Genomic DNA, 27,185 nt, shown 5'->3' on the forward strand with positions numbered 1-27,185 from the left:
AAGTTGCCACAGATAAAAGTGCTTGCTTTGAGGCAAACGGAAGACTCTCTGGTCTGTCCACTAGCAACTTATCCTCAGGAGACACTAAGCCCAGCAGGAGATAAAGGCACAAGATGCTAGCACACAAGCAGGTGCAAGTGATCTGAATGAAGTCTTTTCACCTGAGGAAGCTGATTATGGAGCAAAAGCAGGCAGTCATGGGCTTCCTGTGCATGGAAGATGCCTGACCTGGCCCTTAGCAGCCTTTCCTCAGGGGGCATGCTGTGTCCAGCTTATGTCCGGGCTCAGGGCACGAGCACACACTTTCTGACTACTGACCTCCCTCACTTCCTTTAAGTCCCAACTAAAATTCTACAGGAAATCTTTCCCAGCCCCTCTTAATTCCAGTGCCTTCCCTCAGTTAATTATTTCCTATTTATCCTGTATATAGCTTATTTGTATTTATTTGTTTGCTTGTTTCCCCCATCAGATCCTTGAGCCCTTGGAGGGCAGGAACCATCTTTTACCTCTTTTTCTGTCCCCAGAGCTTAGCAAAGTACTTGGCATGTAGTCAGTATTTAACAAATGTTTATCGATTGATTGGTTGTTGAACTGACTTTCTGAATTCTCTGTGTCAAGAGAATTTCTGGCTTAAGTTCTGCTGAAAGTGAATTTTGGGGAGAATATAACTGGCTCCATTTTGTTCTGTATTCTCCATTTTGCTGCATATTACCCCTGTGTGAATTGCAGGACCAGTTACTACTGGTTCTCTTCAGTGTCTTCATTGCTCCCCTAATTGGTACAAAAACCCTCAATTACTAAAGAAAAAAAGGAGGCTTTCTGTCTCTGGAATGTTCCCCTTCTTTAACTAACCTGACAGGCAGTTCCCTTTGATTTAGCTAAACTGTCTAGACTAACAAGGACACATCCCTTATCTCCTGTAGCTAATGATATCCAGTCTCCTAAAAAGCATACTTTTTTTTTTATACAACCAGCTGTACTAAAAATGAGCAGCAATTTTTTTCTTTGCTCCACATAATGTATAAGTACTTTTAGCCAAATTGTGAATGGTACATATTCCCATCTGGTAGGGTGTGCTTCACTGTGAGTGTAATAAAACCTGTTTCTCTAATTTATTTTAGCTTATTGGCATTTGCCAGTTGAACTGATGAGAAAATTCATGCAGCACCTGAGGACTACTCTGGGCATATAGGTTCTCCAGCTGCCAGGAGAAGCAGCCCCTTTCAATTTGCACTCATAGCTTCCAGAACTCACCCAAATTCACTTTGGGGATTTCACTTTAGGGATACACTTTTGATTCATTTTTCCAATATGAGGGTCACCCTTAATAAATCAAGAACCCCTTTGTTGTCAGGGAAGGCTTGTGCGGCTTCACTCCATAGTTATTTAGATGTTTACTAAGGTGGCTCAATAAGAAAAGCTGATCCAAAACACTAGAATCAGTGAAACTTTCTCCCATGAGTACAGACAGACAGAATCCAGAGGGAAGCCTGGAGAGCATGGGTCGCATAGTGGTAACTCCCAATTTCTGGCTTCTGAAGTACTTTTCTCCCATGTGGTGGACACTTAAGAAGTTGCCCTTAGTGCTGCAGTAATTCCTTTCTTGGGTTCTTCATGGAGCCATGAATCTGCGTCCCGTCTGCCCTTGACTCCCAGTCTAGTCCACCCTCCCCTATCCGTTTAATTCTGAGTCTGACTCTGCCATTTATAATATCTGCCTAAGATATTTATAGACAAGATCTAGGCAGCGGTTCTTAACCTAAGATCTGTGAACTTGTTTTTTAAATGTAAAATAATTGAGAAATTGATTCACAATGTATCTAAAAGATGGGAATATACCAAAGATGTGTAAAAAACCACAGAACTTATTATTATCAAATATAGTGATATATTATACCAAATATATTGATAACTATATTTCAATATAATTTATGCCCTTTGTCATTCTACGTCATTTCATTTTGTGCATTAAAAAAACATCATTCTGAGAATAGACTTCACCAGCCTGCCACAAGAGTCCATGACACAAAAAGAGTAAGGCCCCTTGTTCTAGAGGTTACCCATCTAATTGCATGGCATAATCAGGACGATAAGCAATCTTCATCTACTTGGTTTTTCCTATGCAGGTGCTTAGGAGCAGCTAAATGGCACAGTGGATAGAGCGCCAGGTCTGAAGTCAAAAACATTCATCTTCCTGAGTTCAAATCTGGCCTCAACACTTACTAGCTGGGTGAACTTAGGCAAGTCATCTAATCCTGTTTCTGTTAGTTTCTTCAGCTGTAAAAAGAGCTGGAGAAGGAAATGGCAAACCACTCCAGTATCCTTGCCAAGAAAACCCTAAAGGGTATCAAGAAGAGTTAGACGCTTCTGAAACAACTGAACAACCATAACAATGCGGATGCTTAAACCAAACATCTTTGAGTGGTTATAGATCTCTTCTAAGAGGGTCTGCAATATTCTGGGGCTTGTCACAACCGTCACAGCATCATCTACAGATAGGAACATCAGGAGGACCTCCCTATCCTCGTGCAATTCCTCTTCAGATTGAACTCTGCACTAGAACTACTCCGTGATAATGGGGAAAACCTTGGGCGAGGAAAGGTCTCTCTCTCTTTTTTTGCCTTGCTTGATAGTTGTCATCCGCAGGTCATGGACCAAGGTTGTCCCTCTTTCACATATCTATTAAGTAATCTTACATGATTTTACATGTGTGGGTGATATCTTGTCAGAGAACAACCTTTAAAATGTCCTTTTTCTTTCTCAAATCAGATACTATTAAAAAAAATTTTTTTAAATCAATAAGCTCAGTGAGATCTTGCATTTTTCTACTGTTTTTTTTTCTAGCTAATTATGTGATGGCAAAGATTTGACCCACTGTGGAATATTGCTCACAAAAATCTGCCTTTTCCATCTAAGAACTTTTTTCAAGGGTGCTCTTACTGCTTGTAAGATAGTTCTCATAAAATATTTTTAATAGACGGGAAAGTAGGAATATAGGTTGGTATTTATGATGTCTTGGCCACCTCTTTTTGATATTAATAAGGTCTGCGATTTTTTTAATACATCTTTGATATATTCCCCTTTCAGGTACGTTATAAATCAATTTCTCAATTATCTTACAATATGTCATCCCCAACTCAGATCTCTTCTACACACACTTAAACTAATCTAACTGAATTTCCCATAATTTTCCCTTTGGTGTCATTTCTTCTTCTTCTACTATGTAAGAACTCCTGTGATTGTTATATTAGAGTCCAGGCATGATAACTCTATTGTCCTCAATGGTTAAAACAAAAGTTTGCTACAAAGGTCTTTGCAGATCTTTTCCATTTTACTTCTGTTTGCTCTCCTCCTTCCATTTTCATTTCCAAATACCATAGGATGACTTTGCTTAACCCGGTCCCTCACCAAGCTTTCTTCAAACTGAGTTTATCATTAACTGCTTATCTCTGGTTTATGAGGTAATATTTCTCATATTCTTCTATCCTCCTTTGGCCAGACACCCACCTAATCAAATTTACCCAAAGCACACTTAAGGATGAAACTAGAAGGACAACAAACAAATAAAAAATGAAAAAGATTTGTAAACATTTTTGACCCAGAGTGCCCAAATCCTTGTATTCACATGAATGAAGTCCAGACGTGGAGGATGAATCCAAAGAGGCATTTTCTCCCTTTTAGCTGGCGGCCCCCACCAGGAAGCCAACTATAGCTTAGGTGTAGAGCAGGTCTAGGCCTCCCCCAACATAGTCAGCTCCCATAGAAGTGCTCAAGCTAATGGCTGCAAATCAACTATAGTATAGGGGCAGCTAGGTGGTGCAGTGGATACAGTACCGGCCCTGAGGTCCGGAGGGCCTGAGTTCAAATCCAGCCTCAGACCAAACACTTGACACTTACCAGCTGTGTGACCTGGGCAAGTCACTTAACCCCAATTGCCTAAAAAAAAAAAATCAGCTATATTATAGCCTTTATTTCAACCCACAAAAAAGTCAGAAGACCAAAATGACTCCCAAGAGCTCATAAACAGAAATAGAAAACACATGCAGCATTCAAATAACTATAACACACCTCAGAAGGCTAAAACATTTGGGAGCTCCTGAACAAAGAAGCACACCATCCAACTGGACCTGCATTGTTTGAGTTACTTGCTATAAATGCAGTGGATGACAAAGTCTATGTCTGTCATTTTTATCAAGTCCCTTTCCCAGATTCCCACACTGCCCAGGAAATCTTATTCTTTGGGACTATCTATCTGTCTGTCTGTCTATCTACACATATGTGCGTGTGTCTTCAGGAACTCTTCTCTCAAGCCACATGGATAAGCACATACCAGGTTCCTCTACATGCTTCCACAGTAACTACCATTTCCTGGGTTGCCACAGTCTCTTAGGCTGGGAAAATTGGTTTTTCTCTGGCCTGCGTGGGTGATCAACTGGAGTTTCCGTATGCTTCTTCAGGAACACTATCTTGCTCCAACAGCTGCTGCCAAGTCTTTGTTTTGCTTCTTTTATATAATTCATTTTCTCAATGAAGAAAAATCTATTTTCTCAAATCTATTCTCTGTCTCCTACTCCTCCTCTCCTAAGTTGGAAGAAAACAGTAGGGGGGAGGGAAGAAACCCTTGTAACAAATATGTAGGTTCAAGCAAAACAAATGCCCCTATTGACCATATCCCCCCAAAATCTATGCCTCATTCTGAGACCTGAGCCCATTGTCCCTCTGTCAGGAGGCAGGTAGTATGTTTCATCATTGGTTCTCTCAAATCACTGCCGGTCATTGCATTGATCAGAGTTCTTGGTCTTCAAAGTTGTTTATCTTTACTATGTAGTTGTTATTTTATAAATTGTTCTTCTGGTTGTTCTCAGTTCATACAACACTTCCCAGGTTTCTCTAAATCCATGCCCTTCCCCATTTCTTACAGCACAGTAGTATTTCATCACATTTGTATGCCGTCATCTGTTTAGCCATTCTCCAACTGATGGGTACCCTTGTAGTTTCCAGTTCTTTGCCACCAGAAAAGAAACGCTATAAATGGTTTTGTACACATGGATCCTTTTCTTCTTTCTTTAATCTCTTTTGGATATAGACCTAGTAATAGTGTCACTGGGTTAAAGAATATACACAGTTGAGTAACTTTTGGGGTCATAGTTCCAAATTTCTTTTCAGAATGGCTGGATGAATTTGCAGTTCCACCAACAACATATTAATGTGTCCATTTTCCCTGGGCTCTTCTAGCCCCATGTGTGGGCCTCTCATGGCCACCATGGAGCTGGGCAAACACTCTGGCTCTGTGGAGTGTGGGGCAGAAGTTTTACCCCCTTGCTAAAGGACATGTATGGTACAGTAACCCTGATTGGAGTCTTGATCTCTATAAATGGAATGCATTAAAGAAGACTGGTAATGTGAGCCAGAAGGAGCTGCGTTCTGGTAGGCTTCAAGAAGAAATGAGGATAGAAGCTCCATGTCACTCTACTTCCTCTCTTTTGAAGATGTCAGTCAAGACTTTTCCAGCTCTCCTTGAACTTTGATAGAAGATGGGGGGTAGGGAAGGGGCATGATTTCTCTCCTCTGCCCTTTAGTGGTTATGACAGCTATGATCATATGGTAGAAAGAACACATACTTGATAGCACTACCAGGTCTATATCCCAAAAAGGTTACAAAAAAGGGAAAAGGACTTCCATTTATAAAAAAATTATAGCAGGTCTTTTTGTGGTAGCAAAGAATTAGAAATTATGGGGATGCCCATCAATTGAGGAATGGCTGAACAAGTTATGGTATATGAATGTAATGGAATACTATTTTGCTATAAGAAATGACAAGCAGACAGATTTCAGGAAAACCTGGAAAGACTTACATGCACCGATGCAAAGTGAGGTGAGTAGAACCAGGAGAACATTGTACATAGTATCAGCAACATTGTTCAATGATAACCATGAATGACTTAACTCTTCCCAGCAATACAATGATCTAAGAAGAAAAGTCCAAAACACTTATGATGGAAAATGCTACCCACATCCAGAGAAAGAACAGATGGAGTCTGAATGCAGATTGAAGCATACTGTTTTCATTTTCTTTATTTTGTTCATGGGTTTTTTTTTCCTTTTGTTCTGTTTCTTCTTTCACAACATGACCAATATGGAAATATGTTTTACATGATTTCCCATATATAAACTATATTAAATTGCTTACTGTCTTGGGGGGGAGGAGAAAAATCTAGAACTCAAAATCTTATAAAAATAAATGTTGAAAATTATCTGTACATGTAATTGGAAAAAAATAAAATACTATTTACAAAAAAAAGAATACATGCTTAATCCAGGGAGCCCGAGACTAGATCTCGAGTCCCTGACTGTCTCTTTTGTTTTGTGTTTCTTTCCCTGAGCCTAGGTCACTGCACCTTGATCTTGAGGGATGTTTCCAGCCTTGGTAGCAACCTCATGAGTTTGAGAGGAAGAGATTACCCAGCTTGATGCCTCAGACGTATCACTTTGACCACTGGCAAGTCCCAGTCTCTAAGTGCCCGAAGAAACTCTTTCAGATTATAAATTATAGACAAATTGCCCATTTACATCAAGTGGAAGGAGTGAGTTTTCATGCCAAAAGCTTCCCATCAGAGAAATAATGGATCATAGTTTTCCAATAAGAAAGGAACTCAGAGATTAACCAGTCCAATACCCTCATTTTATAGATGAAGAAACTGAGGTCCAGGAAGGGTAAGTGACTTGCACAAGATTAAACAGGTAGTCAGCATAAGGGGTTGTATTTAAATACAGGTAATAATAATAATAATAATAGCATTTATAAAAATACCATTTCTATGGTATTTTAAGGTTTGCAAAGCACTTTACATATATTATCTCATTTGACCCCCACAATGGTCCTGGGAGGTAGGTGGTGTTATCGTCCCTATTTTGACAGATGGGAAAAACTGAGGCAGACAGAAGTTAAGTGACTTGCCCATGGTCAGACAGCTAGTAAGTATCTAAGGCCAGATTTGAACTGAGGACTTTATGACCCCAAGTTTGCTGCTCTCTCTACCTCACCCCCGCTCCTGCCTCTAAGAGATCATACAACTCCACAGCCAATGAGTCCTCTTCCCACTCTATGAATGGGAACTGTGTGAATCCAAACAGAAAAAGAGAAAGGAGACTGGGCCTTCATTCTCTGCCAAATGAACCTGAGATCTGGGGTGACTCTAACTAGGTTCTTTGCCAGTAAAGTGCAGGCTTTGATAGATCCTACCAAGACAAAAATACAATACTGCAATGGGCAGTATTGTATTGCTCAAGGACCTACCTAATTCAGGGGATTGGAATCATCACTAGAGAACTGACAAGCAGGTAATAAATGATTTTGGTCCCCGCTAGGTCCCAATTAATATGAATAATGTGTGTTGGGAAGTGGTCCCGTGAATATAAATTTGTACTATTTGAAATTATAATTATGTAAAATGTGGTATTTGGGTAGGCAGGGGGTGCAGTGGATAGAATACAGGGTCTGGAGTCAAGAAAACACCTTTTCCTGAGTGCAAATCTGACCTTAGACACTTACTAGCTGTGGGACTCTGGGCAAGTCACTTAACCCTGTTTGCCTCAGTTTCCTCATCTGTTTAATGAGCTGGAGAAGGAAATGGCAAACCACTCCAGTACCTTTGCCAAGAAAACTCCAAATGGGGTCATGAAAAGTTGGACACAACTGAAAAAACCACTGAATAACAATAACAAAATGGTTGTTGGTTCCAGACCAATGGAAGTATGTTTATATAAAATGCTTATATAATACTATAAACTGAATAATGACTACTTCGAAGGACTCATTATTTGCAGTAATCAAGACCTAGGGGTTCTAGGTCTTACAGAGGTGACATCACAAATCTCTGGGCTATTGAAATATTAAAATAGGGGCACCTAGGTGGTGCAGTGAATAGAGAACCAGCCCTGGAGTCAGAAGGACCTAAGTTCAAATCTGGCCTTAGACACTTGACACTTACTAGCTGTCTGACCATGGGCAAGTCACTTAACCCTGATTGCCTTGCAAAAAAATATACGTATTAAAATAAGTAGCCTGGGACACAGGTAGATTTTTCCATTTAAATTACTGCTTCCCAGAGACCTGATATCCACAGCCCATCCCATTAAACTGTGAGCTCTTCAAGGGCAGGGATTGCATTTTTTGCCTTTCTTTGTATCCCTGGGGCTTACAGAGCACAGTGCCTGGCACATAGTAGGTACTTAATAAATGCCTGTTGACAATTTGATTTTACTCAGGCAATGTCAAGGATCTGATAATTAAATTCCCATCATTCTCCCATACTAGTAACTAAAGCATGATCTTTCATTCATAAAGATGGTGCTACTAATCTTACAATAAGTAGGACTCATCCTGGATATTTTTCTTGTAGACTGGATAAGTTTTTGTTGTCTAATTTACATTCTATCAGCCCATCCTCCTTTGACCAACAATAGTTGGTCAATAGTTAATTTGAAGAATGACAAGATTAGGTTAGAGGTATGGTATTTGGGCATACTAATAGAGAGGAGTCATAACTAATGTAAGGTGACCAGGGCTTTTGTCTGGCACGGACATGCCTCTTTCCTAGGCCATCACTATAGCTACACTCTTATAGAGCCCCACTCTGTTATTCCCCTCCTCCTCATTGCCCCACTGATACACTTCACCTCCCTACCCCTGCTTTGAGATTAGGGAGTCAAAAATTGTCAGCCACAGTACAGGTATATGGCCTGGACTTTAGAGAACCAGCCAATTTCTTCTCCGTGGGACTATCATCCCCTCTCCCTCCTATACGGATCCTCTCTTCTCTTGGGATCTGGGGCAGCTGGAAAGAATAATATTAACAGAATCAAATCTTCTAGCCAGTCTCCTTCCAGGATTCACCAAGATGCTGGCACTGGGGAAAGGGGATGGCCCTCCCAGGAGCAAGAGCTTGAGCTCACTTATTCTTCATGTTAGAGTCCAATTTCTCCTTGATAATTTGATTTATTCCAAAATTAGTTTAGCCCAGGCACAAGAATCTTTAGTTATGACTCTAACTTTTCATCTTTTCCTTGGACATTTATTAATGTTCCCTTAACATTTATTAATAATGATACCCAGACCAAAGCCTTAGAGAACTGAAGGAGTCCATCCCTCTGCAGAAGCTGGCGCTAACCTCTCCCTCTTTGGCTATGTGCCAGGGCCTCTGAAACATCCCTCAGGAGATATATCTGTATTTCATCAAACCTTTCCCATAGGGAGATTACTACAGTGAATGATTATGTCTGGCAAGGAAGTGAGTGTGGTAGTTCCCTTTGACAAAGTCCCTGGGGTAGTTGGGTTTGAGTACCTGGAGAGGTATTTTAAAGAACCTGTCTGTCAGCCCTGCCAGGAGACAGGTGGCTGCCAGCTCACAGGGGCCAATCTGCTCTTGGAGGTGGGGAGAGAAGAAACCCAAACCTTATTTCTTTGTGGGACATACTGACACAGACGGACGGCCTCACATGGTGATATCAAGGAACTAATCAGAAAGTACTTGTCTTACACTACAGCCGGAGTCAGGTGGAGTGAACCAAGATGTCAGTCTCAGGCAAACAAGGACAAACCAATTACAAAGGGACAGCCCCCCAACTGGAAACCAAGAGAAGGTCATTAAAGCAAAACTCACACTACACCCCCAGAACCATAGCCAATACAGCTAAATAGCACAGTGGAATAGAATGTTGGGCCTCAGTGAGGAAGATCTGAGTTCCAACCCTGCCCCAGTCCCCTGACCAGCTTGGATTATCCTGGCCAAGTCACTTCCCTTCTCAGCTTCATTTTCCTCATCTGTAAAATGGGGATGATAATAGCACCCACTCGATTATTGTAAGGTTTAAATGAGATAACATAACACGAGATAACAAGTTAGTTGTATAGAAACATATGTTGGGGGTGTGGCATCATTGATCAAGATAAAGGCCGACAGACAGACACCACCCGCAGACTGGACCAAGACAGGGGAGGGGAGCCACCTCGGTCCTCCTTCCCTTCCACGCCCATCTCGAGGTGCTACAGGCTTGCTCTGCCTTCTGGCCTCCCAGCCCAAGGACCTTCAGTAACCCGGTAGGGCTGGGGCCGTGGAGCAGAGCAGGTGCTAGGATTCCTGGACAGAGCAGAAGGGGACGAAACGCACACATTGAAAAGACGCCCAAACTTTCTTAACTTGTGGGACACGCTGACACAGCCGTGGGGTACTGGGGGCTGACTAGCATCTGGACAGCTGGGATGAGGGGATGGCAGGTGGGCTGGCTCCCGGATAGCGGAGAGCCCAGTGTCCCGAGGAGTGCAGGTGGGACCAGCAGGCCAGCCCCTGGAGGCGGCTCCCGAAGGCCGGGGGAGGTCCCAAAGGGGGAAGGGCACGGAGTGGGTCCGCGCCGCAGCTGGCAGGAGCGCGGACACTGGTCCCGCGCAATGGGCAGGGGGAGGAGGTGGAGGAGGGGCCGTCGGTTTCCCCCTCCCCTTTCTCCGCCTCCCCAGTCCGGTGCCCTTGGCCTCGAGCGCGTCGTTGGTTTCCGGTTGTCAGGCAGCGGCTGGCTGGGCGGCAGCCGAAGTGGGAGGGAGGGACGGACGCTGGTGGGGTGCGGGCCTGAGCCCTCCGAGACGCAGCCAGCATGAAGGACAGCGCGGACTCCAAGGACCAGCAGCTCACCGTGAGTCCCGGCTCCTCCTTCTCCTGCCTGTCTCACTCACTAGCCGTCTGCTCCCGGATTCTGGATTTTCACCTACACTTACACCTGCACCCACACTGCACCTACACCTGCTCCTATACCTATACACACACACACCCCTCTTCCCCACACGCCCCCTCCTAACGGACCCTCCCTTTCATATCCGCACCCCCCCTCCAGCTCCTCAACCCATCACTAGAACCAGGCCCCCACCCACACGCCTCCTCCCAAATTCTTCAGCTTCCCCCGCCCCAGAACAGAGCCCACACACTCACATTCCAACCTCCTAGGACTTCTCAAACTCTCTCCCCCCAGAGCAAAGCCCCTCCACCTTTATATCTACCCGAGCTCAACTCATCAATGCCTAACAGACCCCCCCCATGCTGCCATCCCTCACATTCGTGAACCTGCTTCAGCTAGAATATACACCTATCTGCACACTTCCCCTCAGCTTCCCAAACTCCCCAAACCCCTGCCCAGAAGCCCTCCTCTATTCCAACAATCCTCCCCACCCCCTCCACTCCCACACAAACACACACACACAAGTACACACAGTGGAGGGAAAGCTCTCTGGTAGAGGAAACAAAAGGAATGGTTTTATTTGATGGGGTGAGGGGGCTGCAAGTCTGTCTGGATTTTGTGGAGTTTGTTATCTTGGCTCTGTGAACTTTCTCTAAATTGGGAGTGAGGAGCATCTTTGCTTGCCTCCTTAGACACACCTCCTCCTTCTTTTCCTATCTGAGCTTGAGATGTCTGGAAGTTTCCCTAGTGAGAAGTGAGATCACACTCTCCTCCTCTAACGTTGCGTGTCTCTTATTACATCTGTGGGACTCCCCTCATCCCCCTGTCCCAGAATTTGTGCTGCTGTATCTTTAGGCCAGGACCATCTCTCTATACCTCTTCATTCCCCTAGCCCAAAGCAGCTGCCATGCCTATGTAGAGGCTGGGATCAGGTTTGCTTGTATTTGCTGTCAACAGAGGGGAAGCAAGAGAAGGAGGAAAAGGAAACTTGAATCTCTCTAAGCAAATCCTAGTGGGTATCTTGCTCAAGCAGCATTGTGGGGTGAGGGAGTGGAGAGTAAGGGCAGACAGATTCAGGGATTACTACAGAAAATTGTTGCCCTTGCCTCAAATGATGTCTACAATGTAACTCAAGACGTTGTACAATTCAGAATTCTAATTCACAGAGAAACTTGGACAACTAGGATGGTTTTTGTGCATTGTATGGTGAATCTGGTGTGTGTGTGTGTAAAGCATAGACTCTTCTGATCAACAATACCTTTTAAAATAAAAATTTTAAAAACAAGCTTGGGCATGGTAGAAGAGGTGACCCAATGACCCTGACCACCTATCTATCTCAAGGCTTTGACGGGGTATAGCAAGATCATGAATAGCCTCCCTGTCATTTTTTTCTGTTGCTTTCAGAGACATCATCCCAGCCCCTCTAATCTCTGCCCCTCCCCATCCCCTACATACGTACATATAATACTCCTCCTGTCCTTGAGAGTGTAGGGTGGTATAGTAGATTGAGCACTGGAGTCTGGAAGACCTGGGTTCAAATGCTGCCTCAAATACTCTGTGAACTTGGGCAAGTCACTTAATGTCTCTGTGCCTCAGTTTCCTCATCTATAAGAGGAGGAGTTGTACTTTATGACCTCAAAGCTCTCCTCTAGCTCTAAAACTACAATCCATTAATCCCCAATTGTGCCACAGTAGAGAACTCTGTATAGACCATCCGTTAGCAGCAGGTAGGTGGTGATGCAACCTAGCCATAACATTTCACCAAGAGAATACATCGCTGTTGCAGCAAGATCTCTAATACAGAGATGGGACTCTTGCCAAGGCCCTGACCTCAGCTCCCCAAAGCCCCTGGGAGCCAGAACATCCTCTTTGACAGTTTAGAATCTGTCCATTTGAAAACTGGTTCACAAGGGGAGAACTATGTAGATTGGGCTGGGCTGGGCTGGGGTGACTTTCCTCTTTCCATCAGCAAGGTATAGCTAAGACAATGATGAATATGAACTGGCTAGTATTGTCTCTCCCCTTGGAAAAAGAAAATGATTATTTTGGGGAAACCTTATGTAATTATGAGTAGGTACATTCACTAGGAATTTCCTCATTAGGGAAACAACTTGGTCAGACAAAGAAAGCGTCAGAGACTTTGTGCCAAAGAAAGTTACACAGGTGCCACGGAACAAGCGTTGGTGTTTTGAATTAGAGGGTCTGAGTTCAAATCCTGAACTGCTATTTATAACCTGTAACTACTTATATGCAAATCACTTAATTTCTGCAGATGGACCAAATGATTTTAAGGTTTCTTCCAGCTCTAAATCTATGATACAATGGTGAAAGCTTGTTTAGATTGAGAAGACCTGGGTTCAAATCTTGCTTCTGTCCCTGATACACTGCCTGTGTGGCCTTGGTCAAGTCATTTGACCCCTCTAGGCCTCAGCATTCTTATTTGTAAGTTTATAAAATGAGGTGATTGTCCTAGATCAGAGGTGTCAAACACGAAGCCAGCAACACACTCTTAAATGCAGGGAACCAGCTTAAAATGTAATTGATAAATATTTGGCAAAACTAGAATACAGTAAAACATAGATCATATTACATTTTAAAATTACATCAATATGCAGCCTGTAGGGATGTAGAGATTGCTAGTCCCAGTTTCTATTTCAGTTTGCTGCCGCTGGTCTAGATGATTCCTGAGCTCCTAATTTTATGATTCTATGAGCCTGCCATCTTCCTGGCTCTAGTATCCTTATTTCTGTTTTCCAAGTGGGGACTGGTGGGTGGCACCATTGTCCACACTGACTCTTTCATCACAGAGTTATAGTATTCAGAACTGGAAGGAATCTTAGAAATAATTTGGTGCACCCAGAGAAATGAAGTGACTTTCTTACAAGTAGTCACAGGTCATGAATACAAGAGTGGGATTTAAACCCAGGCCTTCTGACTTAAAACAAGTGCTTATTTCACAAAACCCGTATAGTTTCTTTGTGTACAAAGAGGAGGTACTGTTAGATTCACAGCCAGACTGATCATACTTTGCCCCAATGTATACAATGTCTTTCTGCCTTTTTCCTCCCAGAAGTAGAAACTTGAGACTAAATGAAATTTGTATCATTTAGGATTGCAAATAGAAGACCCTCTTGGTATAGGTACATTCCTCTCTGCCCTGCTGACTAGGGTAAACCCTAGCCATCAAAACAGCCCCTCTCCGTATTCACCTGCATCACTCGAGTGTCTAATCTCCAGGCACACAGACACCTCTGTTTAGATGTCAGAGACATGAAGGAGCAGATCACTGGGGAGTTACAGGTGTTTAATTTGGCCATATGTCTGAGCAAAGTAAGGCTCACAGACAGAGCTCTCCCCAGAGTCTCTCCCTGGAACTGTGGACTCCCATGGGGCAGGCACCTCAGTTTCCCTTAGGGAAGTCTAGAAGTCTGGGTAAAACTTAAGATACTAACATGCAGACACACCTGTCTCCCTGCATGCTAAACGTTTAGTGGGGTGATGATGGTGGGAAATAGCATCGATGCTAGGAACTATCAGTCTTGGGGCTCAGAGAAGAGAAACATGAAAGAAAAGATATTTTTGGTGACCATAACTGGGCACTTGTCACTTGGGGCTGATGTGGGAGTTAGTCAACAACAATCAGCAAGAATTTATTAAGTACCTACTATGTGCCATGCACTGGGGATACAAAGAAAGGCAAAAGACAGTCTCTGCTGTGAAGGAGCTCATATGTAAACAACCATGTACAAGCAAGATATAGACGGAATAAATTGGGACAATCAACAAAGGAAAGATGGTAGCTTTAAGGGGCATCAGGTTCTTATCTAGCCCCCACATGTGTGGTGAGCATCTGACCCCTGGACCCATCCCTAAGTTGCCAGACCACTCCTCCTTTCCTCCTGTGGAAAAAAGTGCCAACTGTAGAAGATTCTCTGTTGTCCTCTAGAAAACTCTAATGCTGCCCAAGATGTGGCCCTGTCTTCTCTTCAGGTGCTCACTCCCTTTCATCTGGGAAAATGTTAAATTATACTCAGTCTTTCTGCCCTAAGGTAGGTCTGACTTGGCCACAGACATGGATTCTTTAAAGCAGGCTAGGTGTCAGGGTATAGAGTGTGACTCAAGGGAATCTAATTGTTCAGCCCATTTTGGACAAGAGAATAGGGTCCCTGGGGGCAGCAATACACAACTCACAATCATACAGTGCCTTCAGGTTTGCCCAGCCCTTGTCTGCAACCGCTATGTGAGTGCAAGGATTATTAACTCCGTTTTACAAACGAGGAAACCAAAACTCAGACAGGTTAAATGATTTGTCCTTGGTCACATAGCTAGTGAATGACAGAACTGAAATCAGAACCCAGGCTGTCTAACCCCAAGCTCTTTCCACCACCCCATTTTGTCTCCTTCTACTCACTGGACCCTTAACTGGTGCCATTGATGGATGTGATCATACAGAGGCAGCAAGGTGGCACAATGTTGGTCCTAGAGTTAGGAAGACCTGAGTTTGAATCTTGTCTTGGGCAAATCACTTAACCTCTGTCTACCTCAGTTTCCTCATATGTAAAATGGAGATAATCATAGTATGTACCTTCTAGGATGATTATGATTGAGGTAACATATGAAGTGCTGCATAAAGCTAAAAGTGCTATATAAATGCTAGCTATTGTTATTACTGATATAATTATCATCACTATAAAGGAGACCCTGGGATTTTCATTACTGCTAACCTTATGGGTATTTTAAGCTCATCCCACATTTGTACCTTTGCACTGGCCTGACTCCATGAACCTAGGAAGACTACTCAGTGGCCAAATGGCATAGTTCTTGGGGCAAGTGACACAGAGGGAGAAGTGATGACTTCCCCATATCTCTCTCTCTCTCTCTCTCTCTCTCTCTCTCTCTGTCTCTCTCTCTCTTCTTTCTCTCCCTTCCCTTTCCTCTCTCCCTCTCTTTCCATAATCCTCTCTCTCTCTTTCTCTCCTCCCCTCTCTCCTTCCCTCTGTCTGTTTCCCTCTCTTCCTCTCTCTTTTTATAACTCTCTCTTTCTCTCTCCCTCTGTCTCTCTCCCTCTATCTGTCTCTGTCTGTCTGTCTGTCTCTCTCTCTCTCTTACACACACACACACACACACACACATGCACATGCACACACTCCTCTTTGCACACTTTCTGTTCCAATAAAACTAACCTGCTAACTGTTTCTCCTATATGACATCCTATCCCTTACCTCCTCATCTTTGCACAAGTGGTCCCAAATACCTGGAATGCACTCCTTTCTCACCTCCACCTTTTAGAATCTATAGATTCATTCAAAGCACAGCTCAGGTACCACCTCCATCACAGAACCTTCGGGGATCCTCCCCAGCTTTTTAGTATTATCTCTTTTGAAATCACTTGGTATTGCTGTCCATTCATAACTTTCTATTTACTCACTTGCATACATGTTGTATACTGCCAGTCGTATGTAAGTTCCTTGAAAGCATGGACTGTTATGTTTTGTCCATCTCTCAAGTGCCTAGCACAGAGCAGGTGCTCAGTCACTGTATGTTAACTTACATTGAATCGGACCCCTACACCTTGTTGGGTAAAGAGCTGAAAGAAGAGTTGCGGAAAAAGGAGGAGAGTGCCCAGGACAAGCAGGGCCAACCCAACTCGTCCTCTCAGGCCATGAGCAAATAAATGATCCTCTTTAAGCCTTTGTCTTCTCTTTGATGTGGGACCCACTGTCCCTCAACCCCAGCTTCACTGAGCCTAACAAGAAATCTGGTGTCTGTCTTTAGGTGGCACTTCGGGTCCGGCCCATTAGTGTCACGGAGCTGGAGGAAGGAGCCACACTTATTGCCCATAAAGTGGATGAACAGGTAAGCAAAGGCCCCAGACAAGAAAAGGTCAGGGAGGTGGGCTCCTCTGGAAAGCTGGATACAAGCTATGTTTGGGCTGACCAGGGCAATGGAGTCGCCTGGGCCTCCCAGCCTAATACCACCACCACCACCAATAACAACAACAATAATAAGTCATATTTATTGTTATTGTTGTTTAGTTGTTTTTTCAGTTATGTCTGACTCTTCCTCACCCCATTGAGATTTTCTTGGCAAGCATACTGGAATGGTTTGCCATTTCCTTCTCCAACTCATTTTATAGATGAGGAAACTGAGATAAACAGGGTCAAGTGACTTGCCCAGGGTCACCCATCTATTAAGTGCCTGAAGCCAGATTTTAACTCAGGAAGATGAGTCTCCCTGACTCCAGGGCTGAAGCTGTATTCACTGTACCACTTAGCTGCCCAAATTATATTTGTAGAGAGCTTTAAATTTCATGAAGCATTTTGATCACAACTCTGAGAGGTAGACAGTGTATAGACAGAGACAGACATTTTACAGATGAGAAAACTGAGTCTCAAGTTGACGCAGCTAGTAGGAAGTAGACATGGAACTCAAATCCAGGTCCTTTGACTTTAGATTCTGTGACCACATTGCTGCCCAAAACTTTCTCTTCCTCCAAATGACTATTTCCTCCTAGTTACTAGCAGGGCAGCTAGGTGATATAGTGGACAGAGTGCTGGGCCTGGAGTCAGGGAGATAAATCTTCCTGACTTCAAATCTGACCTTAGATAACTTGCTGGCTGTGTGACTCTGGGCAAGTCACTTAACTCTGTTTACCTTAGTTTCCTCATCTGTAAAATGTTCTTGAGAAGGAAATGGAGAACCACTCCAGTATCTTTTCTAAGAAGACCCCGAATAGGGTCACGGAAAAGCTAGACTCAACTGAAATGGCTGAATATCAACAACCTAGGTGGCAGGAGGTAGTGGATAGTGACCTGGAGTCAGGAAGATCTGAGTTCAAATCTGGCCTTAAACACAAGCTATATGACTCTAGGCAAGTCATTTAACTTCTGTCTGCCTCAGCTTCCTCAACTGTAAAATGGATAATGGATTAATAATAGCACCCACCTCCCAGGACTGAATTTGTAAAGTGCTTAGCTTGGTGCCTGACACATGGTAAGCTTTTAATAAATACTTGCTTCCTTCCTAGGTCAACAACAACAATAATGATAATGATGATGATAATAATAATAATTACTATTAAAATAAATGAAATTTACATAGTGCCTTAAAGTTTGCAAAGTGCTTTCTTTACATAGGTCATCTCATTTGGCCCTCACAAGCGGCCTGTGAGGTAAATGCTACCTCAAAATGATATTATCGTCTCCATTTTACAGATGAGAAAACTGACTGTGGTTGAGAGAAGTTAGTGACTTGTCCACAGCCACAGAGCTAGTGCCTAAGATAATATTCAAACCTATCTTCCTCACTCTAGCCTCTATGCCACCAACCCTTCTCATCTTTCATTCTATCCTCTCCCTCATTCATCCCATCCAAACAGCTGCAAGGTCTTGTCAATTCTACCTTCACAGTGTTTCCTACACCCATCCTCTTCTCTTTACATATATAGCTACCCACCTCATTCAGTCCTCACCACCTCTCACCTGGTGACTACTGAAATAGCTTCCTACTTGATCTTCCTGCTTTCAGCCTTACCCCTCCTTAATCCATCCTCCACACAGCTGCTAAAATAGTCACCCCAAGGCACAGACCTACATTCATTCCCCTGCTCACAAATCTCTAGTAAAGCCTAGGTAGCTTTATTTATATAAGGATAAAATACATACTCCTCAGTCTGGCATCTAAATGTCTCCATCATGGCTCCTACCTCCCTTTCTAGTATTATTTTTGTATAACATTCCTTCCCCTTCTCTTCCTCCCAGCCAAACCAGACTCCTTGCTGTTCTGCCAACTCAGCATTCCATCCTTTGCCTCCATGCCAGGTAGTCCCCCAAACCTAGATGTACTCCCTCCTCATCTCCCCCTCTCAGAATCCTTTTGTTGTTCAGCAATTTCTGTCATACCTGACTCTTCGTGACCCCATTTGGTGTTTTCTTGCCAAAGACACTGGAATGGTTTGCCATTTCCTTCTCCAGCTCATTTTACAGATGAGAAAACTGAGGCAAACAGGATGAAGTGACTTGCCTAGGGTCGCTCAGCTAGTTAAGTGTCTGAGGCAGGATTTGAACTCAGGTCCTCCTGACTTCAGGGCGGGTGCTGTATCCATTGAACCGCCAAGCTGTCCTTTCAGGATCTTTATCTTCCTTCAACACTCAACTCAGGTGGCATCTCTCATGCAAGACCTTCTCTGATCCCCCAAGTTGTTAATGCTTTGTTCCTTCTCAAATTACCTTTAATATTATTTATCTATTTACATGGTATATCATTCTCCCTACCTCAACCCTAATCCAGACCTGTAAGTTCCTTGAGCCTTGTTAACAACCATTATGCATAGCACACAGTAAATAGATATTAATTAAATGCAATTGAATCACCTATTGGACCCTCAACTGGAACCATTCATCATTTAATTGGTTGATCAACAAACATTTAAGTGACTCGTGTGTGCCTGGTACTGTCCTAGGTGCTGAGGATACATATACAAAAAGAAATAGTCCCTACCCTCAAGGAGACGACATATACATAAGTATGTATAACAGAAATCCAAGGTAAATTTTGAGAGTAAAGGCACTAGCAGCTAGGAAGCTCAGGAAAGATTCCATATAGAAGGGCCCCTTGAGATCAGTTCTGAAGGAAACAAGGGATTCTAAGAGGCAGAGGTAAGCTGGGAGGGCGTTTCAGTCAGGGGGCTCAGCCAACGCAAAAGCAAAGAGATGGGGGAGGGAGCGTCATTTGCGAAGAAGAGTGAGAGCACCAGTTTGGCTGGACTCTAGAGTACAGGAAGGGGAGTAATGTACAATAAGGTTGGAATGGTAGGTTAGGGCCAGGTTAGGAAGGGCTTTAAAAGCTAAACAGAGGAGCTCATATTTGATCCCAGAGACAAGAGGAGTCGTTGGAATTAATTGAGTAGGAAAATAAAACGTGCAGACTTTTACTGTGGAAAACTAATGGATTCAGGAGGGGAGAAACCTGAGACAAAGAGTCCAATTAGGACAGTGGTCTAGGTGAGAGATGTGGAGAGTCTGAACCAGGGTAATAGTCTGATGAATAGAAAAAAGAGGATGGGTGTGGAGGAAGAAACAACGAAATCTGGCAACTGATTAGATATGTAACATCAGGGAGAGATAGGAGTCAAGGACAGTGCAAAAATTGTATCAGGACAACTGAGAAGATGGTAGCACCCTCAACAGAAATAGGGAAATTTGTGAGTGGGGAGGGGAAGAGGGTTTTCGAGGAAAGAGAATGAGGTTGAAGGACATCGGTGGTGATGAGGCCCTCAGGGGATCTACTCTTCCCCCACCTCTGGCCATCTTGGCGCTGCCTAGAAGTTCCTCCCCTGAGCGGTAGGGCCCCAACAAAGCAGCAAGACTTGCCAATATTTCTGTGAAGCTAAGGAGGCAGCTGTCAATGCTGCTAAAGGTACATGTTGGAACAGGTCGAGTTATGGGTTCAGTAAGTTTGAATTCATTGGTGCCCAGTGGCTGTGATAAGAAAAACGGGAGGTGAGCAGTGGCCTCTCCTCGGCGCTGTAATGGACTTGTTTTTCCTTCGCAGCTCTTTCTGAATAGGATGGTGAACCTGACCTCCACAAAATGGGCAGGGTAAATTAGCATAAATACTAAGCCACTAGATAATTTCCAAGGGCTTTCTCCACCTGTGTTGCTTACTGGAAAAATGTAGGTTGCCTCAAAGGTTTGTAAGCCAATGAGGAGAAACAAGTGGGTGAGAGGACCATGTCTGGGCTGGTTTGGGAAACAGAGTTGGATTTATATCTTTACACAAGAATAAATTCTTCAGCACTGAGAAAAACCCTAGAGATCATCTAGTCCTTGAGTACATGGACCCCAAGGAGTTATTTATGTAGTGCTTAAAGGTTTGCAAAGCACTTTATATCTTTTCTTGATCCTCACAATTCTGCAAGGTAGAAATTAGTATCTCCCCTTTACAGATGAGGAAACTGTAGCTTGCACACCATCACCCAGCTAGAGTCTAAAGAAGGATTCTAACTCAGGTCTTCCTGAATACCAATCCAGTGCTCTGTCCATTGTACCACCTTTTGTTCAGTCATTTCAGTCACATCCAACTCTTGGTGACCCTCATTTTGGGGTTTTCTTGCCAAAGATACTGGAATGGTTTGCCATTTCCTTCTCCAGTTCATTTGACAGATGAGGAATCTGAGGCAAACAGAGTTAAGTGGCTTCAGGTCTGACACTCTATCCTCTGTGCCTCCAGTATTATTATTATTATTATCCCCATTTTACAGATGAGTAAACTGAGGCTGAGAGCCTAAGTGCCTTGCACACTATCATACAGCTAGCGTCTGAGGAAGGATTTGAACTCAGGTCTTCCTGACTTCAAGACCAGCGTTCTATTCCTTGTACCACCTAGCTGCCTCTAGATTTCAAGGGATCTTTGAACTAAAGAAGCCTATTTTACAGATGAGAAAGTGACTTGCGCAATGTTGCATAACTAGAGTGGTAGAAGCTCTTTTCTAGCCAATATCTTTTAAAAGACCTAATAAAAGTGATATCCAAGCTATACTCAGAGTCAGTTACAAGTATGGATATTTCTTTTCAGGGGGAGGGGGTTAGGCAATGGGGTTAAGTGACTTGCCCAAGGTCACACAGCTAGTAAGTGTTATGTGTCTGAGGCCAGATTTGAACTCAGGTCTTTCTGAATCCAGGACCGGTCCTCTATCCACTGCACCACCTAGCTGCCCCTAAGTATGGATATTTCTACCACCTTTCAAGAAAGACATTCAGTATTATGGGCTTAAGTCAACACTGGGAAAGAAGATGTTCTAGAGAGAAGTGGGAAGTGAAAAATACAGGCCCACCCTAAGCATAAGAACAGCTAGGTGGCACAGTGGATAGAACACCAGGCTGAAAGTCAGAAACATTCATCTTCCTGAGTTAGAATCCAATCTCAGACACTAGCTGCGTGACCCTGGGCAAGCCCACTTCACCCTGTTTGCCTCAGTTTCCTCATCTGTAAAATGACCTGCAGAAGGAAATGATAAACCACTCCAGTATCTTTGCCAAGAAAACCCCAAATGGGGTCACAGAGAGTCAGACACAACTGAAAAATGACAACAACGAGAACAAACTAAACATTAGCAATGCCCCTGCATATTTGTACCCCTGTTTCAGCCCAAATGGTGTAGAGGAAAGGGCCCTAGTCTCAGAGGCTGGGTTTTGGCAATTTACTAGCTGTGTTATCATGGGCAATTCACCTTTTATCTCTCTAAGACTCAGTTTCTCATCTGTATAATGGGATAGTAATACTTGTGCTACTCATCCCAGCCAGTTGTGCTGTCTGTGTCCTAAGGCTGCTTTTAAATGTGAGCTGTGTCATTATTATTGTCAGTAACACCAAAGTCTCTTTTCCCGTACTTGTCTACCATCAGCCGTCAGGAAGGCAGTTCCCAGGTGATTATTCCAAGTCTGCTGTCCTGTGTTAGGGTCTGTGAGCTGGACCTAAGACAGCCCAGGCAATCTTGTTGAGGCGTCTGAGTAGGATTAGATCCTGGAAACAGACTTCTTAAGGGAGTGGTGGATTGCAGGGAGGTGAAAGAAATCTGATGGGATGTTGGAGCTTATAAGGGACAAGAGTAAGAGAAGAAGCATCTTAATGAGTCATGATGCCTGCCCTCCTTCCTGCCCAGGAAACATCTCCTGCCCAAGCTTTTCAGACTATTTATTTGCAGGACCTGAGCCAACTGGCTTTATTTACAATCCACTAATAGGCATTGGTCTGCTTAAAACCACCAACTGTCACCTACCTCACCCCTGCTCCTAAGGCCCCTAATTCAAGCTGAGGTAGGGCAGTTAGGAAAATCAGGGAGGATCTAACTCACCTTTTAGGGGAAGGGAAAGGAAAAATAGAAGGAGGAGGTCAGAGACTTTGGGAAGAGATAGATGAGAAGGAAGGAAAGAAGGGAAGCAGGGAGGGAGAAGAAAGAAGTAGGGAGAGAAGGATGGAAGCTAAGCAAAAGCAGAAGGGAAAAGTGAGAAGAAGAAGAGAAGGGAAGGATTGAGGAGAGAAGAGTAGCAACTATGAGGACTAGAGGTCCAGTGCCGACTTGAATGCCCTCACTCTTCAGGTGAAGTGTGGCTGTCATGTGTTACACCACATCCTTCTCCTGTGATGGGGGAGGAGATGAGAATTCAACCTAGTAGCCCTTCTTGTGGTGGAAGCCAACTACTATCTTGTGCAAGGTGGAGGCATGGAACAGGGAGCTGAGATGAGTCAGCCCTGCCCTCCCACCTCTACCCCAAACCAATTCTAGCATCAGCCTGTACCCATTTGTTCAGAAAACCTGGGATTTCATGGGTATAGAGAACTCCCAGCACAGTTTATATAGTCTTAGTAGCCTGTAAGAGTCTCATATATATAGTGAGAGGTGGAATCTGGACTCAGTTCTTCCTGACTCTCCATTATACTGTCTACTGCTGCCTATTCCTCCTAATTCCCCCTTAGAATTCTAAAATTAAAGACAGAAGAACCCTTAGAGATCATTAAATTCCGAGGTGTCAAACACAAGGCCCCATTCCCCAATGTACGTGACCCAGATTAAAATGTAACTGGGAAATATATAACAATATAAATAAAAGTACAATAAAACATAGATAATATCACATTTTAAAATTAAGTCAATTTGTGGCCTACAGGGATCTTTACATGAGATTTAGTGGCCCCTTTTTCTATTTGAGTTTGACACTACTGAATCAATACCCTCATTTTTCAGCTCAGGAAACTGAGGCCCAAAGACAGAAGGCAATTTACCCCAGATTGCCTCAGATGTGCTCTGTATACTTCTAAGATCTGTCTTGGCCTTCCTTACCTTGATCCCTTATCATTATCATCATCATCATCATCATCATCATCATCATCATTAATCCCTAAAAAATAGTCAAAAGAAAGACTGAAAGTAGTGGAGGAAAGAGCAGCTGGGTGGTACAATAGGTAGTGCACTAGGTCTGGAGTCAGGAGAACCTGAGTTCAAATCCAACCTCAAACACTCACTAGTTTTGTGACTTTGGGAAAGTCACTTAACCCTGTTTGTCTCAGTTTCCTCATCTGTAAAAATGAGCTAGAGAAGGAAATGGCAAACCACTCCAGTATGTTTGCCAAGAAAACCCCAAATGGCGTCATGAAGAGTTGGATACAACTGAAAAACAAAAATGGAGGAAAGCTGAGACTTTTTAAAAAATTTTTCATTTCATTTCTTTATTTATTTTTCATTTTTAACATTCACTTTTGTAAGATTTTGAGTTCTAAATCCCCCCTCCACTCCTCTTTCCCCAAGATGGCATGAATCTGATGTAGGCTATACATGTATGATCATATTAAACACATTTCCACATTAGTCATGTTGTAAAAGAAGAATCAGAACTAAAGTGAAGAATCATGACAAAGATAAAACAAAAAAAACAACAAAAAAGGTAGACAATAGTATCCTTCGATCTGCATTCAGACTCCATAGTTCTTTCTCTGGAAGTGGATAGTATTTTCCATCATGAGTCTTCTGGAATTGTCTTCGATCATTGTATTGCTGAAAAGAGCCAAGTCTTTCATAGTTGATCATTGTACAATGTTGCTGTTATTATATACAATGTTCTCCTGGTTCTGCTCACTTCACTCAGCATCAGTCCATACAAGTCTTTCCAGGTTTTTCTAAAGTCTGCTTGCTCAACATTTTGTATAGCACAATAGTATTCCATTACATTCATATACCACAACTTGTTCAGCAATTCCCCAGTTGATGGGCATCCCTTCAATTTCCAATTCTTGGCTACCACAAAAAGAGCTGCTATAAATATTTTTTACATGTGAGTCCTTTCCCCATTTTTGTGATCTCTTCTGGATATAGACCTAGAAGTGATATTGTTGGATCAAAGGGTATATACAGTTTTATAGTCCTTTGGGCGTAGTTCCAAATTGCTCTCCAGAATGGTTGGATCATTTCACAACTCCACCAACAATGCATTAGTGTTCCAATTTTCCCACATCTTCTCCAACATTTATCATTTTCCTGTTTTGTCACGTTGGCCAATCTGATAGGTGTGATGTGGTATCTCAGAGTTGTTTTAATTTGTATTTCTCTAATCAATAGTGATTTAAAGCATGTTTTCCTATGACTATCCATAGCTTTAATTTCTTCATCTGAAAACTGCTTGTTCATCTCCTTTGACCATTTATCAATTGGGGAATGGCTTGTGTTCTTATAGATTTGACTCAAACTGAGACTTTCTAAAGAGGCAGGAGCCTGTTTCCTCATGAGGGACCTTTGGAAGTTTGCAGTCCTGGGCCCCGAAGAATTGGATGGATGGGCATTGATTTGTATTCCTTTTCCTCATCAGTCTCTGGCCTTCCTGACAATTTTTTTTTTAATTTTTAGGCAATTGGGATTAAGTGACTTGCCCAGGGTCACACAGCTAGTAAGTGTAAAGTGTTTGGTCTGAGGCCGGATTTGAACTCAGGTCCTCCAGACTTTAGGGCCGGTGCTCTATTCACTGCGCCACCTAGCTGCCCCATCCTGACAATTTCTGTTAGAGCACCTAGGGCAGAGGATGGATGTAGGCTGGGAGCTCTTGTCAGGTAAAGAGGAAAAATTCCTCAGAGTCAAGGTGAGGACAGGCATAGTCAAGTGCCACCTGCATCCTTAGCATGCTTCAGCTTTTTAGTGTCCTGGCCCCTTTGGCAGTCTGGTGAAGCTTATGAGCCCCTTCTCAGAATCATGTTGTTAAATATATAAAATAAAAGACATTAGATTGCAAAGGAAGTCAATTAGTTTGAAAAGCAATTGTCAAAAAAAAATTTTAAGAGGTTCACAGATATTCCCAAGATTAAGCATCCCTACTTTACGTTATTCCCTCCCCTCATGCCCCCCAGCAAGATTCTATCATCACCATAGAATACTACAGTTAGAGGGGACTTTGGAAATCATCTGATCTAAGCCTCTCATTTTATAGAAAAGGAAACTGAGGCCTACAGAGGAATTTACTCAAGGCTATACAATTATTGGCATCCACATTTAGTGAACATTAATTACGTGACCAGGCCAAGGGTTCTCTTAACTTTTTTGTGTCATGGACCATTTTCAGAAGAATGTTTTTAAATGCATACAATAAAATACATTATATTGAAATATGCTTTCTCAAGGGGTAGAGGAAGAGCAGGAGGGAAGGAGAGAATTTTGAACTCAAAATTTTTAAAAATGAATGTTAAAATTTTTTAAAATATAATTGGGGAATATTTAACAAAATAAATTATATGTATGTATGTTGTGTGTGTGTGTATGTGTGTGTGTGTGTGTGTGTGTGTATATATATATATATATATATATATATATATATGTCTAGTTATCCACATATTTTTCTTAAAAAAAAAAACAGGTTCACTGGCCCTAGGTTAAGAACACCTGGGGAATAAAAAAAAAAAAGAGAGAGATAAGACATGGTCCCTGATTTTGAGAAACTTGGTCTAATAAGGGGTACTATGTGGAGTGGGGGGGGGGAGGAAGATTGCTAAGAGTACAAACATTTCAAGGTATGGATGAGTGAGGCAGATAACAATAATACATCCTGGCCTTGCCATTTACTAGCTGTCTGACCCTAAGAAAGTCACTTCATTTCTCAGCCTCAATTTCCCTATCTATAAAATAAGGTGATGAGCTGTAACCCATCAGAAAGAATACTAGAAATAGGGTGTCACGGGACCTGGGTTTAAATCTTAGCTTTCCCACTTATTGGGCAGCTAGATAGAGCACTGGGCTTGGAATCAGAAAGACTCATCTTCATGAGTTCAAATCTGGCCTCAGATGCTTACTAGCTGTGTGACCCTGGCTGGGCAAGTCACTTAATCCTGTTTGCCTCAGTTTCCTCATCTGTAAAATGAGCTGGATAAAGCAATGACAAACCATTCCAATATCTCTGCCAAAAAAAAAAACCAAACCCCAAATGGGATCACAAAGAGTCAGACACAATGGAACAACAAATTTGCCACTTATTAGCCATGTAACTAGCTTGAACAAGTCATCATACTCTAGTTGCATTTACTTCCAGTGAAAATAATCCTAGTTAAGGCTCTGCTTGCTAGAGAGTCATCTCATCAAAAAGGGGCTAACCTGAGTCATCCTCTAATTCTGTGTTTCTTTCCTCAGCAGATAGCTTTACCTTTCCTTCTTTCTCGTCCTGCCCCTTACATCAGGATTGTGAGAGCTTTGGAGACCCCCTTCTCAGGTACAGTACCTGGGAAAGAAGACTCTCTTAAGGGAGCAACTGAATTCTTACAGAATGATTTTTTTCCATTTGGAAATATGGCCCCCACAGCAAACTCTCTCAAAACATCACTCTATTTAAAAAATAAAAACCAGAACCAAAAAACTTCAAAGGTGGTGTCTGGAAAATGAAAAGATTTTGTTCGATTATTCACCATTTTCCAGACTTACTTTGGTCAAA

General features: G+C 42.8%; 1 protein-coding gene across 1 annotated transcript in view; it reads left to right on the top strand.

Moving 5' to 3' along the window:
* Nucleotides 1-9,932: 9,932 nt before the first annotated feature.
* Nucleotides 9,933-27,185, top strand: part of KIF19 (kinesin family member 19) — a 58,348-nt gene continuing 41,095 nt past the window's right edge. Inside the window, exons 1-2 of the mRNA XM_021002667.2 lie at nucleotides 9,933-10,686; nucleotides 16,501-16,581. Of these exons, the coding sequence (XP_020858326.1) occupies nucleotides 10,648-10,686; nucleotides 16,501-16,581 (120 nt within the window). The 5' untranslated portion in view covers nucleotides 9,933-10,647. The remainder of the gene's footprint in view (nucleotides 10,687-16,500; nucleotides 16,582-27,185) is intronic.

Source organism: Phascolarctos cinereus, unplaced genomic scaffold (genome assembly GCF_003287225.1).
Source record: "Phascolarctos cinereus isolate Bilbo 61053 unplaced genomic scaffold, phaCin_HiC Scaffold_5;HRSCAF=322, whole genome shotgun sequence".
NCBI lineage: Eukaryota > Metazoa > Chordata > Mammalia > Diprotodontia > Phascolarctidae > Phascolarctos > Phascolarctos cinereus.